The sequence below is a fragment of the Pseudonaja textilis genome, chromosome 10, assembly GCF_049901715.1.
Source record: "Pseudonaja textilis isolate UNSWEBS1 chromosome 10, rPseTex1.2, whole genome shotgun sequence".
Taxonomy (NCBI): Eukaryota; Metazoa; Chordata; class Lepidosauria; order Squamata; family Elapidae; genus Pseudonaja; species Pseudonaja textilis.
The window spans coordinates 21072156-21088612 of record NC_141999.1 but is presented as its reverse complement, the minus strand read 5'-3'; the positions used below and the strand labels follow the sequence as shown (position 1 = coordinate 21088612).

General features: G+C 47.1%; 1 protein-coding gene across 3 annotated transcripts in view; it reads right to left on the bottom strand.

Moving 5' to 3' along the window:
- The window catches only part of POU2F2 (POU class 2 homeobox 2), a 106696-nt gene that overhangs the window by 53848 nt on the left and 36391 nt on the right, over positions 1-16457 (bottom strand). For 2 of the 3 annotated variants that reach the window (XM_087940104.1, XM_087940107.1), the window contains exon 1: positions 13245-13356. The exons of the other annotated variant lie outside the window; for it this stretch is intronic. In XM_087940104.1, the coding sequence (XP_087796230.1) occupies positions 13245-13344 (100 nt within the window). In that variant the 5' untranslated portion in view covers positions 13345-13356. Of the gene's footprint in view, positions 1-13244; positions 13357-16457 lie in introns of those variants that run through there. 3 annotated transcript variants of the gene reach the window in all.

Genomic DNA, 16457 nt, shown 5'->3' with positions numbered 1-16457 from the left:
AATACACAGTTTATGCAGTCAACTTTTTTAAAAATAGATGCTTATAATCGCCAGACAGGCAAAAAAAGACTTCAGTGGACACAAAGAGTTATTTGCAACAAGCTGAGATGGGGATGATCAGAATAGACAAATCTCTATCTACACATTTACTGAAAACCAGAGCTGCAGCAGCCCGAGAATGGAAGGGAAGGAGAGGAATTTTTGCCGGTCATGAACATTCAAAGTAAGAAACCACTGCTGGTTTATGGCAAATCTTCCAGCTGGAAGATTCCCGTCGGAACGGGTGTCCAACCTTGGCAACTTTAAAACTTGTGGATTTCAACTCTCAGAATTCCCAGCCAGTTCTGGGACTTGAAGTCCACAAGTCTTAAAGTTGCCAAAGTTGGATATTTCTGGTGGCCTGATTTACTTCAGTTTCTCCCATCCAATCCTTGATTACAACCTATCAGGGAAGTTAGCCTGAGATTGGCTCAATGTGATTTTCTGAGTGAATAGGAGTTTGCAGCCATGTTTCTCCATGCCAAAAAATAGACAAACAAAAACCCTTACAAAAAACAATAATTAATATAAGGCACTTTCTATTTCTGCACTTTTCAAAATGAAGAGTAATTAATTTTTCTTTCTTTTCATTATCAGACACTATTAGTGATACAGAGATTTAACAAAATGTAATGATTCTCAAACTAAACATCTGTGCAACAACCCTAGCCAGATTTACTGTTAGAGTGGAACAGTCCAAAAAGGCAATTCACTTGAACTTGATGCCACAGAAATGTCGAAATGCCACAACCACGGTTTGTTGGTTTGTTTTTGTCTTTCATCCAGGGAAATTCTTCAAGCAGATACCCTCTAAATCTGACCAAGTTACCAATTCCCAAATCCCTAACTAGCATGACTCTTGGTATCTGATGCAACTGCAAGGCATCAGGTTGGGGAGATCCGTCCCTGGTTTTGTTTTTTCTTGGCCTCAGGGTGACAGCAATCAATTTCTCCATGTTGTTGAATCATTAGGCTTCCATTGCATTCACACTCAGATAAATCCGAACGGTTTGGAGGACACGAGAGGGCAAGCAGTTACATATAAGAATGGGAGACATTTTAATTATTCAGCCACGAGGCCTTCCAACTTTAGGGAAGACCGGCTAGAGAAGTTTCTTGCCTCCAGCACACCCAGAGCTTCCATATCCTCCTGGGCCTTCACCACGGATGGCTTTCTAGTTGGGAAATGCAATTTTTTAAAAAAAAAAAAACCATTTGAACAGCATTTAAAACCAATGCTATGTTCCTTGGACATTGTTTGTCACCAAGTAGCATTTTATATATATATATTTTTAGTTGCATATTTATGCAATTTTACACTGGGTTCTTTTAGGTTTTTGTAAGCTTCCTTGAGGGTCTACTTTGATGGAAAGGCCCAGGGTATGTTTTAAATGAATAAAAAAAAAAAACCTAAATAAATTCTTGCTGTTTCAATTTAACAGGTCAGATAGAAAATCTCAAGGGTTTTTTTTTCCTTCCACACTTGTACATATCCCTCCACCGCAGCTTGTGAAAAATATTTCCCTTCTCTCTCTCTGGCTTCTTCTCTCCATCATCTCATTGTCTTTTGTCCTTCCCATCTAAGCTATTTTTTTAATGACTCTGAATACAGATGTATATTTGGAGAAGATTTGGGGGCTTTGCAAGGAGTTTAGCATTGAGAAGCTGAGTTCACAAACATGTTTGTTTGTCTTAGCATACAGTATTTTAGGAACCATTAAAGTTAGTTTGATATTCAAAAGGGGCCGGGGTATCGGGAACGAGCAGGTTGCCTGAACCCAACCTCTGAAAGATTTCACACGGCATTTCAGCTGCCTTTGCTGGAATAAAAAGGGCTACTTTTGTAAGGGCCTGAGTCAAAAGTGGCCCTGCCCTTTACTTCCAGACCTGAGGCTCAGGAGGTTATGTGTATGGGTAGATGGAGAAAGGTGGCGTGGCCTGTTTTAGTGGGAACTGATGAAGAGTAAAGCCCTGTCAATATATCTGTTTCTGCCTGAAAATATATTTCCGCTCCACACTATTCTAAAATAAGGCATTCATAACTTTCATAACATGTAGGGTCAAGTCTGCAATCCTTTGTGTGCTTACTTAGGAATCTCTTCCATTCCACCGGTCAAGCTTTATTTTGAATAAATATACAGAGGATTTGGCAGAAAGTTACTATGGAGATTCCGGACCATTAAAAAATAGCCCTTTTTTTGTTTGTCTGAAGAGTAACCACCTGTTTGCACCACTGCCCGTCTTGTGTTAGACCTCACAATCTGAATTATTCTCCAAAATGACCTGTTCCCATTTGATTACAACACCAAGCAATTAGAAAAGCTGGTGTAACCAACGTTTGATGATATTCACTATTTATGCGGGATGGTCAAGAAACAAAGCACTTCACGATTTTAATCCCGGCCACGCTCATGCCATTGCTCATGAGATGGGTTATTCTCCGCATGTCGAGGAAATGCTTTGGAAGCAGTGGACAGATGGAAAAGTGGTGACAAATTATACACGAAGAGGGAACTTGCACACATTCTCTTGCTTTGAAGATCCTTGGAGGAAGAGCAACATTCAGAGGTCATCTCTAATAAAAGCTATTTCATACCTTAACCCTAACCGGGATGTGGAGTTGAAAGGTATCACTTTTGCTCACATCAGGTGCAATGGAAGATACAACCTGTTGGTCTGAGAGGGACATTTCCAATTTGATAAAATAAATCAACACCTTCTCCCAGGAACGAGAAGACAAACCAGCATTACCAGTTCAGCCAAGAAACAAGCAATGTTATGCTCAAATACTCGTCCCTTTCTCCTTCCTCTTCCCCACCTTCCTGTTTCTTTTGGTATAAGACAGGTAGTCCTTGACTTACAACATTTCAGTTGTTACATTTGTTAATTGAGTTTTGCCCCATTTTACGAACTTCCTTTCCACAGTTGTAAAGTGAATCACTTCAGGTGTTAAATTAGTAACAGTCTGTTACCGTTACTAAGTTTTTAAGTGAGTCAGGTTCCCCAGTCTTTGCTTCTCAGAAGGTCACTGAATCATCCAAATTTTGATCACGTGACCATGGGGATGCTGCAAAGGTCATTAAGTATGAAAAATGGTCATGTCACTTTTTTTCAGTGCCATTGTAACTTAGAAAGATCACTAAATGAACTATTGTAAGTCCAGGACCACCTGTATGTGTCCCTCAGGTGACAGAAACTACAATCAGGGAAGGTCTCATCCTTCAGTCACTTAGAAAATTTTACCTGCTGTTAAAGAGCTGTATAATAGCAAGAAAAAAGATTTATTGTTATGTTCGTCCTTGTGCTTTTCCTGGACATTTGGGATATTTCATGATATTTTTTTTCTTCTCTTTTTACTATCTTTTATATGTCATATTTATAACATGACCCAGCCTGGGAACCATGCACGCTCTAAATTTAAATAAATGAAGAAAAGAAATAAGCCAAAGCTAGAACAAAGCTAGCATGCAGGAGCAAAGTCAACGAGGGGAAATCAAACTAGCTTAATGGCTGCAGGATTCATTTAACAACTGCAGGGATTTCCATCACAACCGCGGCAATAAAGGTTGTAAAATTTGGTACAAGTCACTTAACACCTGCCTTGTATAGCAATGGAAATTCTGGTCCCAATTGTGGTCATAAGTCGAGGACCCACCTGTATTAGTTTTCATCTGTTCCTAACCTCTTAGTGGTGGCAAATTGGAAGACAATATTCAGCAGTCAGAAGCCACTAAAGAGGCATGTGAGCAACCATTTCCTCTTTTTTTTGCATCGTAACCTTAGTAGGTGCTATTAGTATGTAAGACCTTCCTCCAGAGATACACAGCATTAACAATGGGGCATTTTTTCCCCACCAGCAGCTTCTAGTCTCTGATGAGATTTAATTCCTTGGCTCAAGGAAGCATTTAGAGACATTTTGAAAACCGGAAACCATGTTCCTCAGCCAGGCAGCCCATCTTCATGGTCCCCTGCAAATTCCACCGACTGAGGAATTATTTTGCTAATGCCTCCCTCTAAGGCCAAAACGCCCGTCTAGAGATACATCGCTGTTCTACCACCTCATTTGTGCTGGTTTCATGTGTGCCATTGTTTACTTTAACATAAACATCGGTTAAAGCTTTTGCTATTCTAACAGGCCCAAAGGTGCTTTTTTTTACAAAGGGCAACTAGACTTTCTTTGTTTTTCCTTGGAGACATTTCGCTTCACATCCAAGAAGCTTCTTCAGTTCTGACTGAAGGGTGGAGAGTGGCAGGATTTATATTCCTTGCAGTCATCTGGTCGTTAGCGCTCTTTCTGAGGGTCATTGAGTCAGAACTGAAGAAGCTTCTTGGATGAGAGAAACGAAATGTTCTCAAGGAAAAAAACCAAAGAAAGTCCGGTTGCCTTTTGGAAAAAGCGTCTTTGGGACAACCATGACCTGGATGACTGAGGATCTCCATAGACATTTATTCTAATAGGCACAACCACAACGGTTTTCACAGATTCAAAAGCGTGCCTATGGTGTCTCAGGCAAGGAGGGAGGACAAGATGAAAATGGCGAACAGGAACGTACCATGTATGTACCAAGGTGGATTGCACAGGTAGTGTCCTCATCAAGGCTGGATTAGATGTAATCAGTCAACCATTACTTACATCTCCAGTAACTTAAAGGTACCTTCACTATATAATTTGTACCTCCCACATACACAAAAACAGCTCCACCATAAAGCCTGGTTCTCTAACAACTTACCACCACACCTTTGGTTTAAGATATTATCCTTATATTTTGCTTGTAAAACAGAAAAGCTAGGTTTTGTACAAAATGCCTAACTCAATACTTGAGTTAACGGACATAATATACACTAAGAGGCTACATTCAGAGAATAAACCATACTAATATGATGGCTTGTTTCACATCGCACCATGATAGGCTGACCTGTTAGCCATCCAATCCCATTTTAGCCAACTGATAACAGCCAGGCCTGGCCACAAGAAATAGCACGCAAAGACAGCAACTCGTAAGTACACGCAAACTCAAGTCAACCCATTCAGCCAATCTGTTGCTATGCAGGCACTCGGCAAAGCTTCCATTTTCCCGGATCTTAGATTGGCCTTAGCACTCAGTCTTTAGGAAGCTTCTGAAGATATGGCTCTGCCCCTATTCCCGGTGGGGAGCTCTTACGATAGCTGTACTGAACTGATACAGAATGAATTCTGCTGCTGATTCTGATGTTATGGTTTTTTTAAATTAATTGTGGGTCATTTTTATAAGTTGGTGTGTTGGTTTTTTACTTGTTTTTACTTGCTGTGAGCCTATCCCGATTGGATAGGTGAGGGGAGTGGCCATACAAATCAAATAAATAATAATTTTCTATATAAATTTACACACAAGTTCTTATTCCAAGGAATTTATAGGCATTCTTCATGAAAATTCCATGGACTTCATCACACAACTGCAGGGTACATATTGAAAGATGCAATGGATGAATAACATCAGTGGAATCGATAGGGATCATACACCCCAGGATGATTTGCAAATATTTGTGTACCAGGAGTGAGTTTGCATTTTTCTTTCTGATAAGCTTTCAGCATCTGTCTTGGTCAACTAGTTATGATCTTTCTACAGTCTTACAGCTTCCTTTATGTGGGCGCACCCAGATGTTCTTGAAATCCGGCTGCCATCATCCACAGCCAGCATAGAATCAGAGAGAAGGCATCGGCAATATTTTTATACCTTTTTTTATCCCACCTTTATAATTTTTATACATGATTCAAGGCAATGAACACACCTAAAATTCATTCCTCTTCCTATTTTCACCACCACAACAACTCTGTGTGGTGAGTTGTACAGAGAGAAAGCGAATGGCCCAGAGTCGGCTGGCTGGCTTTCATGCCTAAGGTGGGATTAGAACTCACAGTCTCCTGGCTTCTAGCCTGGTGCCTTCACCACTGGACCAAGATTTACCCCACTAATTCCAACCTCCAGCTCACTGAAAAAATCCAGATGCTGGTGTAGGCCTTGGGTGATAGAAACTGTAGTTCACACCCATCTGGAAGCTTCTTCTTGGGACTTTCTAGAGAAGAAGCAGGTTCGTATTTAATGGCTTCTTGACACTGGTTTGTACAAGCAAGAACAGTTGGCTTGAAATCTGAGGCAGTTTGATTAAACACCTTCGTGAAAAGTAAGTCACTGTTATTCTGTTACCTATTTGGGAGGGAGGTAGCATACAGTAGACAGGTAAGTAGCTTATCCCGTTTTAGCTAGCCATGAATATGTGTAATCAGGTATAAGTTGGCAATGCTGATTTGATCTCCAATGCAACACACACACATATCGAGATCCTTTCCTCTCCGCCGGCCTCTCCTTTCACACTCATGAGCCTTGAGACAATTCTGCTTGGCCTCTGTTCACATCAGGAAAGCAGCCATTTTACCTTTGCTAACCAAAGTGAATTCACCTGGTGTTTAACTGCGAGGGGGTAGAGGACATGTTTTTTTTTAAAAAAAATACAGAGGGTAAATTTGGAGACTTAAAACTCCAAAAAAGAAGACCGAAATCAGACAGCGGAAAAGTGCAGGGGTTAGCTAGATGGGAAATGCAGATACTCAGATCAAAAAGGATTCCTTGCACTGAGAAAGATGTGTAGTCAGCAAAAACGGAAGGCAGTGGGGAGGATTCGAAGGGAAGGTAGAAGAACCGACAAGCATTTGCTCTTGGGAATTTCACAACAGTTGCTGCCTCATGGCTTCTTCCATCTTTCCTTGGCTAATTGGCAACTCTCGTACAAAATTTCTCAAAGTTGCCTACTCGAGGGCTTGGTGTAAATCCTGGGAGCTCCGAAAAAGGAGACATCCAGAAACTTTGATTTCTAGCGGGACTCTGCTAGAATTAGGCAGGACAGAAAACAATGGATGGAAACTAATTAAGGGGAGAACTAAGGAGAAATTCCCTGACCGTGAGAGCAATCAATTAGTGAAATGGCTTGCCTTCAGAAGGTGTGGGTCCTCCATCACTGGAGGTTTTCGAGAAGAGACGAACAGTCATTTGTCTGAAATGGTACAGGATTTCCTGCCTCGGAGGGGGTTGGACCTGCAAAGTCCCTTCCATCTCTGTTATTCTGTTATTCTCTAAGGGGGGGTACAGTCGGCCATCGTGCATGAGGTGAGAAACGAAGCATGATAAAGAAAGGACCCGGGTATGAAACGGAGAGGTGGAGAAGGAAAGAAGGCAGTAAAAGGGAGGCAGGCGGGATGCGAAACCCAGGACGGGAAGGCGTCTCAGAAGGAGAAGGAATAACATAGGCCAGAAGGACTAAATACTTCAAGCTAAGAGTCAAACGTGTCCGAGGTGCTTTGCTTGGTATGCCTGGGGAGGATCAGAGGCACCCCTTTGTCGGCACTGGCTTACATCCTGGCCCAGCCATTTCTGGTGACATCTGGACCCACATCAATGGTGGCAAAAAAGGTGCATCATCCATATGGATGGAGGAAGCTGGACCCAGAGATGGAAAGAGGCGAGCAAAGGTTGAGGGTTGTAGAGACTTGGAAAAGCTGCCTCGGTAAAATAAGATTCTCTGTACCCTGCTCTCATTCCCCTGCTTCTCTCTCTCTCTCTCTCTCACACACACACACACACCAGTTTCAGCACTGACCCCCTCTCTGCACCATCACCAAGGCCAGTCCCTTGGGAAGACTGTCCTCCTCCCCTTTCCTTCCCCCAATCCTGCTGACCCTGGCGCGTGGCTGTGCCCGGAGGCTCGGCTGGAACAAAGGGCCCAGAGCTTGGCCAATCAGGGTGTGCAGCTCTCCTGCCGCTGACCTTTTTATGATTATTATTTAAGGGAAAAAGCAGAGGCAAGGGAAGGAGAAGGGGGTGGGTGGGAGGAGGAGGAGGCGGCAGGAGGCGGCAGGGGAGGGGGGGAAAGAGGAAGGGAGCTTTGCAAAGGAGAGCTGGCCTCTCGGCAGCCACTTTATGGAAAATACCCCTACACGGCTCACGGTCGCCCAAACTCCCTGCCCGGCCTCTTGGGAGTCCATGTTGCCTGGGATCAACCAGGCCGTGACCCAACAGGAGCACGTCCGTGTGTGCAGTGGCCGTAAGAAAGCCCCTGGCGGTCTCCTCACTCAAGAAGGTTGGAAGGGACGAATATGTCGGTCCCCAGCTGCGCCAGCAGAAGGGAAGAGATCCCTCGATTTTCACCCAGGTCTGTTCCTTGGTCTGTATAAAGGATCGCCACCATTTTACACTGGGGCCCACTGGACAATTCAAGGAATATTTCACTTCTGGAGCAAAGTTAGAGAACTCTTAGAAGTGATCCTCTCTGATTCTTCATCCTCAGAAGCAAGCCCAAGGCTAAGCAATACAGTTAACGGTTATTAAATGTAGCCATCCTCCTTTTTTCCCCCATAAAACCCAGCTTATATAGCTACGTCCTCTGACCAAACTAGCTTGTGTCCTCCATATATTGACCAAATCCTTTTCTTTTTTTTTAACTCCATTGCTTGGATATCCATCCCTACGTAACATACCAAAGATTGCACCAAGAGTAACTGGCCCTTGCAAGGTGTACATGCACACACGTATAGAATGTTTCTGTGCTAACAAGCTTGTGGATCTGAGACAGCAGAGAACTATCATCATTTTTTGAATCAGCTTTCTTGACCAAGTTACAGGTAAAAATATGCATGAGGAAGAGATCATGGCTTTTTAGTGCTGTGAATCAGGGTATGAAATTATAACTCAGTGAATCCTTCTCATGGTTCAAGACACTTCTGGGCTAATTCACACAATGCTTCTGGTTAAGTTAACTGGGGTTGTATAGTTTGGGGAAAAGTACCCAAGGTCAACTTTGGGCCGTAGACTGGTCGGTCAATTCTTGTCACAAGAATTCACCCAGTTTGGTCTAGTGTTAAAGGCAAGTAGGAAAGGGTGAATTCTAGTTCCACCTTAGGTATGAAACCCACCTGGGTGACTCTGGGCCAGTCCCACTCCCCCCCCCTTCTCTTCTCTCTCTCTCTATCTCTCCCTCTCTCTCTCTCTCTCTAGGCCCACGACCCCAGGCTCTGGAGACAAAGCCTGTCAGTCAATTCCTTTGGCAACCAAATGGATCAACACTTGGTTGAGTGGGGGGAAAAAGCAAATCGTGCACTTGTGGAGAAATGTTAGGAAGAAAAGGAAAGGTTTTGGGAGAAGTTACTATAAAAAAAAATAGACCATCATTAAACTATAATATGGTTCATTTCTTTGAGCTCCAGACATGGCGGCTGTGTTCCCCTCACCCAGATCTAGGACTTAGTGTGTTGTATAAACTCAGCACCACAACTGTTCCCCGAGCATTCATATGTGAATTCAGGAAGTATAAAGCATCCACTGTTTGATCATGTGGCAGTCATACCGTGGAAATGGTGGTGTGAAGCAAATGTTAACACCATGTCTTTGAACTGTTCAGCTGGCTTTGGTGTACTTTATAGCTTCTAAGTAGCAGGAGCCTCTCACAAAGCCTTGTGTAGAATATAAAGTTTATATTTCATTACAAAATAGCATAGCAAAATCCCAAGCAACGCATGTTCAACCAATTTCTCTCTGTGTTTGGAAATTTGTCCTTCAAATTCACAAAGGTTTCATGCTCATAGAAGACCCAGTGTGTTATTAGCAAATATATTACTTGCTAGTGTCAACTGAGAAGAAAGGAATTCAAAATATAACTTATGTTCAGAATTTTTTCCCCCGATAGAGGCATGTTTTGATTTTAATCAGTTCTCAAAGCAAACTAAACAAGATTTCCGATGCAAAGCTGTGGAACCCAAATCAAAGTTTAGTCAAATGAAAAATGTAGAGATGAAATTCAAATTTAAATCTCAACAGCTGCCAATAGGCATGGTTTCTCAAATCTAAAACTGTGCATTTAGGAAGCATTTTGGAGGCATGGTTTTAGTCTGATGGATGGTGGCCTTTTAAATTTTTATCCTTTTGCAACGGACGTAAGGATTGTTTTGTTTTCCATTGCAATACCTCCATTCTTCGCTCTCATATTTTGGCCATTTAATGTACAAAGACAGATACTAAAAACGATTTGAAGTGCACATTTGTCTAACTTAAAAGCTTTCTACCTTATCCTATTAGTAAATCAGGCAATAAAAGCATTATCCAATTATGAACACTGAAAGTTTTAAAATACAGCATCAAAAAGGACATTTTAGTGTGTGGATGTTTTAACCTATCAACTGTTATTTCTTCAAAAACATACCAGGGGTTTTCACTGAAAATAAAGATAATGGGAAAGAAAAACAAATCTTTTAATAACACTTTTAAAAGGACTAAGAAAAACACGTATGAATCACAGCATAAAGCAACTATGCAACATTTAAGGAGACACAATCTTATGAGGGACCAGTGACAAAGATCCCTGTAAATATATATACACAACAGTGAGTGCACACATATGCACACACCCACAACACAGCAACACAAGAGAGAACAGAGTGACAGATCCTCAGTGTCAGCATATCTGGCTGGCCATCTGGACCTGAGTTTCACACCAAATTCCCCAAATACGTTACCAAAACCAAGAAACTACCTGGTCCTCCTCACATTTTGAGAATCTCAACTGCTCTCTCGATTGGGTTTTTCCCTTTTCCCTTGTGTGTGTAAGGTGGACATTGATCCCCCAAATAAAAAGATTCTACAAACGTGGTACCCAAAGTCACAGTCATCTTATGCCTCTCCTCACCACCACCCCCTTGTTCCTGTGTAAAGAACACCCAAGTTTCCTACACCTCATTGCAACAACTTCAGTGCTTCCTTGGGGTTTGGAATTACCCCATTTCCAGCCCCACCTAAGAAAGCACCAAGGACACAGACCTTCATACATGTGTGTGTGCGCGCACACACACACACACACATTTACTACTCTACCCAGAGAAAGAGAGAGAGAGAGAGAGAGAGAGGATGTGGGGGTGGAGGGGGGCAGTTACTACAGGCTGGAAAATCGATTTCTGCTTCTGAACAAGCTTCACTTCCCAGACCTCCAGGTTCATTAGCAAGGACTGGGCTTGACACCAATACAATTTCCACACCAAGCTGGCTGCAGCAGAGCTGGGGGAGGGGTGCACACAGAGGGCCAGCTCTGCAGCCACTTCTCTGAACCCCCCCCCCCCCCCCACCCCGCCAGCCAAGGAGGAGGAGGAGAAGGAGGAGGAGGAGGAGGAATGTGTCAAGAGGAGATTCTGCAATCTGCCTCTTGGTTTTTATTCGCCCAGATCACATCTCAGGCTGCCTTTTGCACCTTCTTAGGGTTCTGTCCCCGCTCGCCCACAGATGTCCCACTGCCCATATTTCTGACCCTTCCCCATTCCCAGCAACTCCTAAATCTCATCTGTCCAATCTATGAGGAAAGATGACTCTCCCAGGATCAGCTGGGTAATAGTAGAAGCATCCGTTATCCAAACGCCTGGTTCTCCTCTTAACTTTGGGAAGCAGGAGATGAAAAGAGCAAAGAAGAAGAAGCGGAGAGGCCGTGGTGAATGCCAATTCTGGCATACGGCATCCATCAGGCCCCATCCAGCCCCATCCACCTCATAATCTTAAGAGAAAGAAGATACATCTTCCCCAAGGGCACTTAAAAATGTCTTTCATAGATTCAAGGGACTCCAGTTCCCCAATAAATCACCCCGTTGCTTTTTTGCTCTAACCGCTAGTCTCCCAACAACCATCTTTCCCAGCAGGGTTGGCCTCACCGACCCACTCTGCTTATCTTTTGACTTCCCTGCCCATGGTTGAGTATTGGGGAGGTACAGGAACACAAAAATCTGTTTAATGATCACCTAGATCTCTATGAGGTGAGGAAGAGGAGGAGGAGGCAGGGTTGGGCAGGGTGTTTTGAAGCAGCTGAACAAAAGGAAGCAGAGCAACTTCCTATCAAGTGTGGAGATTAAACCCCTGGATTGGGGGCTGAATGCTTGAAAACTGGGGAGAGCCAGAAGCCCAGAAACTGCAAATTAAGGAGGGGGGAAAACAAGGGGTTTTTTCCCCCCACCCCCTCTTTACAGCAGAAGCCAGTGGGCATATTTATTGCCTCCACCTAGGCAACTCCATGGAGACCAAGAATGGAGGTTCACAAGTCTAGAATTTAAGTAACTAAAGGAGGGCTCTGTGAGGATCATTAAATGTTTAAAACTTGCTCAGTTTTAAAACAGGAGCAGGTAAACTAAATGTATGCGATTAAATCGGGTGGTACTGGTGGGGAGGTGGGGCACCACTGACAACTTAAAACAGGAAGGAGTGAATCAGAGTAACTGCATGATGGAGGTTGTACCTGCAACCAGGTATTGGGGGGGGGAGGGGAGGCAGAATTTCGGTGTGCTGAGACAAATGAGAATTAAGGGTGTGGGGGGGAAACCCTTGGGATTCCTGCTAGGATCTCACAAATGCCTCCTCACCGCTGCCCCTCCCCATTCCCCCTGGTCCCGGAAAATTCTCCCCCACCTCCCAATGTCCAACCCCCCCCTCCCTCACTCCCGATCCGCCGATCAGTCAAAACTGATCAGTCAAATCAGTTTGTTTCCAACCTCCGGAACCTCGCAGAAACCATTGGAAGAGATGCGGGAAGTTCTTTGAAGGGGATGGGAAACCAGCGCGATTGCACTTCTGAGGCTGCTGCTGGGGATCGCGACGGCTAGGGCGGGCGGGCGGGGTGGGGGAACCAGAACCCAGCCGGTTCTTCCGGGCCTGCCCGCCTTCTCTCTCCCCGCCAGCCAGAGAGGGGCTTTCCCTCCCCATCCCCGCCTTTGCCGGGTCCTCTTCCGAGCGGCGGCCGCGCTACCGGCGCCTTCGGCCAGCGGCTGGCTCTTCCCGCTGTTGCTGCTGCTGCTGCCGCCGCCGCCGCCGCCGCCGCTACCATCCACCCCCTCTGCCCCCCACCCCCTCCGTCTATCGACCGCAGGATGCCGGCGCCGGAGGTTCGATACGGAGCAGTGACACTCCGGATCAATACCGCCTGAATAAAAACCCGCTCGCCCCTCGCCACTTTCCGCTTTCCCCTCCTTTCCTCTCTCGCCTTCTCTTCGGCGGCCGGGCGGGAAGTGTTTGGGGGCGCCTTTTCACCGCCCTGGCTGGGCTTTTTGGGCCGGGCCGGGGGTCCCGCGACCTCTTTGGGGGGTGGGGGGGGCGGGAGGTCTCCCCTTCCCCTCTCTCGCCCGCCTTTCTTCCTCTCGCTTCCCTCCTTACCGTTTGCAGAGCGCAGGGCGAGCGGCGATTTGAGGCGCCATCCGTGCTCCGGGCCGGCGGATCTTTGGAAGACCAAGGGGACCGGTAGTGGGATGAACATTGCGAGGACCTGTGAGTGACACTCCGCATAACCCCACGGAGGGAGGAAAAAAAATATAAAGATAGATAGATAGACAGAGAGAGAGAGAGAGAGAGAGAGAGAGAAGGATGGGGAGGGGGGGGGCAGGCGAGCGGCCAAGGGAGCCGGGCGCGGGGTGGGGGAGACGCACGCCGGACAAGGGAGTGACAATCGGCGCGGTGGGGTGGGGTGGGGGTGGGGGGTGGGAGAAGGGGTGGGAACGGGACACAGTTCGCCCTTCTCCCCCTCCAGCAACGCTCCGCTTTCGGCGCTTACACACGTGCGTGCTTGGGTCTGGAGCCAGACGTGTGTGTGTGTGTGTGTGTGCGTGCGTGTCTGCCTGGCAAGGCCGTGTGGGCTTTCGGTCACTCCACCAGGATCATTTTAAGGCTTTTGCAACAACAACAAAAAAAAAGGGGGAGAAGGGAAAGGAAGGGGAGGTGGACAGCATGCATGCGTGCGCGCGTGTAAAACACACCGATCGCCCCCCCACCACGCCTGTGAATGTGTGTTTGTCGTGCCCCCGTTCGGAGACCGCTGCTCTTCCCCCCCCCCGCCCTTAGCCTGGTCCGAATTTCTCCTCTCCCCTCTTCGCCTGGCCCCCTCCCGTCCCTCGCAGCCTGCGATTCCCACTTTATTGTCTTCCCCGTTATCTCGCGCGCGCTTCTCCCCCTCGCCCGCCCCCTCCCTCTCTCCTTCCAACCACCCCGCTTTGACAGATGACATCCAAGCGAGCGACTTGCCGTCCCTCGCAGTTCCACCCGCCCCCCCGCCACCCTCGCGGGCTCCTCCGCTTCCAATTTCCCCCCTTTCTTTCTTTCTTTCTTTCTTTCTTTCTTTCTTTCTTTCTTTCTTCACTCTTTGCACAAGTACAGTCCTTACCCAGACAAAAGCAATTACTCCTTAGGTGTAAGCTTACTGTGGGTGTCAGAAAGAGAGGAGGGGGAAGCAGAAGAATTGGGGAGAGGGAGAATTACAGAAACCCCCACCTCTCTCCCAGCAAATAATCTTTCTTTTTCTTTTTTTTTTTTTTGCCTGGCCTTCCGTCTTCAAAAATTAACACCGCGCGCGCGCGCGCATACATATACACACACACACACACACCTGACACCTTCTTGCGGGTCAAACTCCGCTTTGGTGGCGCTAAAAAGAAGCCGCGTTAATCGCCGCGGAGTTTCTCCTCCGGCTTCCTTAAATTAACGCGTCACTTCCAACAGCCCCCCCCTCCCGCCCCCCCCTCCGCCAATCGCGGCTCCTTCCAGGTTGATTATTACGGGAGAGATTTACACGGATAATCACTGCAAAGCACCACGATAATAAAGGGGTGACCTTCCCGCTCCCCCCACCCTTGCAGCCCCTAGGATACATAATTAGGCGGGCGTGGGGGGGGGTGGGGGGTGTTTCTCTTCTTTTTCTTTCGCAAGCAATAATTCTTCCCCGCCACCGGCTTCCAACCCAGCCGGCCTTTGGTTTTCTCCCCACTTTCGTTGCAGAGTTCACGCCGCCTTTCGCCTCTCCCGGAATCGCCCCGCTCGGGTAGGCGAGGCCGAGCAACTCCTCCGGATCCAGGGAGAGCAACTCTACATCCGCCCGCTTCCTCCCCGCCCAGGCAGGGGCCTCGTCGCCCACCGCCGCCTCGACCCCCGGAAAAGACCCGCGGGGGAAGAGATCGTTGCTGCTGCTGCCGCCGCCGCCCCGGGCGGACGAGGGCCCCTCCGCCGCCCCTCCCTTCTTCGTGTAGTCCCCCGTCCCCCCGAGGTCAAAGGAGGCCAGGAGCGGCTCCAAACCGGAGCCGTGGGGGCCGCAGTCGCTTCCCCGAAGGGGCTACCAAGGACGGAGGCTTCGGGTCTCCTCGATCCGGCCTCGCAGCTCTTGGCCCCGACGACCCGCCCTCGCCTTGCGGGCAGGAGATTCCGACTCCTCGAAAGAAGAGCGAAGAGCCACTTTCCGGCTTTTTCGCGATTCGGGAGGAGGAAGCAAGCCCAAAGCGAGGCTTCGCCCCCTTCTCTGTCCTGCCCTGCTCTCCTCCTTTCACTCCCCCGATCCTTTCGGCGTTAAAACAAACCGACACGCGGAGCGCCCAGGGCCAGCCCCGTCCCCCAAAACCTAACGCTGCTCGCAATTGCTCCCACTTCAAAGGTCTAAAAAAGAAATAAATAAATCCCCCCCTTCCTCAATTCTCCCGTGTATTCCCCTGGACAAAAGTGGACCTTGTTTTTAATTCCGAAACTCCTGATCCGCAGCATATTTCGAACCGTGGGAGGGGGGCTGGGGGGGGTGGGGAGGAAATCCACCTCCAAGGCTATTTCTGCGTCCCGTGTGAGCTCCCCTTTTGTGCATCGTTTGACACCCCCCCTCCTCCTCCCCCCCACACCATCCTGGAAAGTAAACCAAGGAGGCTAAAGAGGGGGGGTGTTGTAGGAGGAATGTACGTAGTGAGAGGGATGTATGTAGTGAGTGCCTGTAGGGAAGGCAGAAAGAAAGCTGGACCCAGTGTATGAAAGGAAGAGTCAGGCTTGGTGGTGGATGGACAGAAAATGTGATGGAAATATATTACTGACAGGGAGTAGGAGAGAGGGGTGTATATACATTGTGCTATATAGAAAAGGATCAGATTGATGGTGGGGCAAATAGATGAATATGTATGGGGCAGAGGGTGAGGGGTGGGGGAAGGGTTTCCACCAGAGTGAAAAAGGGAAGAGAGAAAACAGCAGAAAGAAGGAGGGCAATTATTTGATTCAGGACCACCTTGCGGAGGTCAAAAATTAACTGCCGCTAGCCTTCAAAGTACATGGTGGGTGTCTCTGGAGGGGTTAATATGTACCTTCGCTCTCTTTCTCTCTCCCCATGCCTAGGTCACAAAAAACAACAGTCAGGACACACCTACACCCATTGTAAGAGATGCTCCCCCTGTATTATAACAAAAGCCAGAACGGAGGTTTGGTTTCCTCGGAGGAGGAGGAGGAGGAGGAGGAGGAGGAGGAAGAAGAAGAAGAAGGGAGGAAGAAAAAACGGGGGGCAAAGAGGCTGCAGTTCCATTCCTGCTTCCAGGGAGAAAGGTCTGTCCATGCTAATAATAAATCAATGCTTGGAAA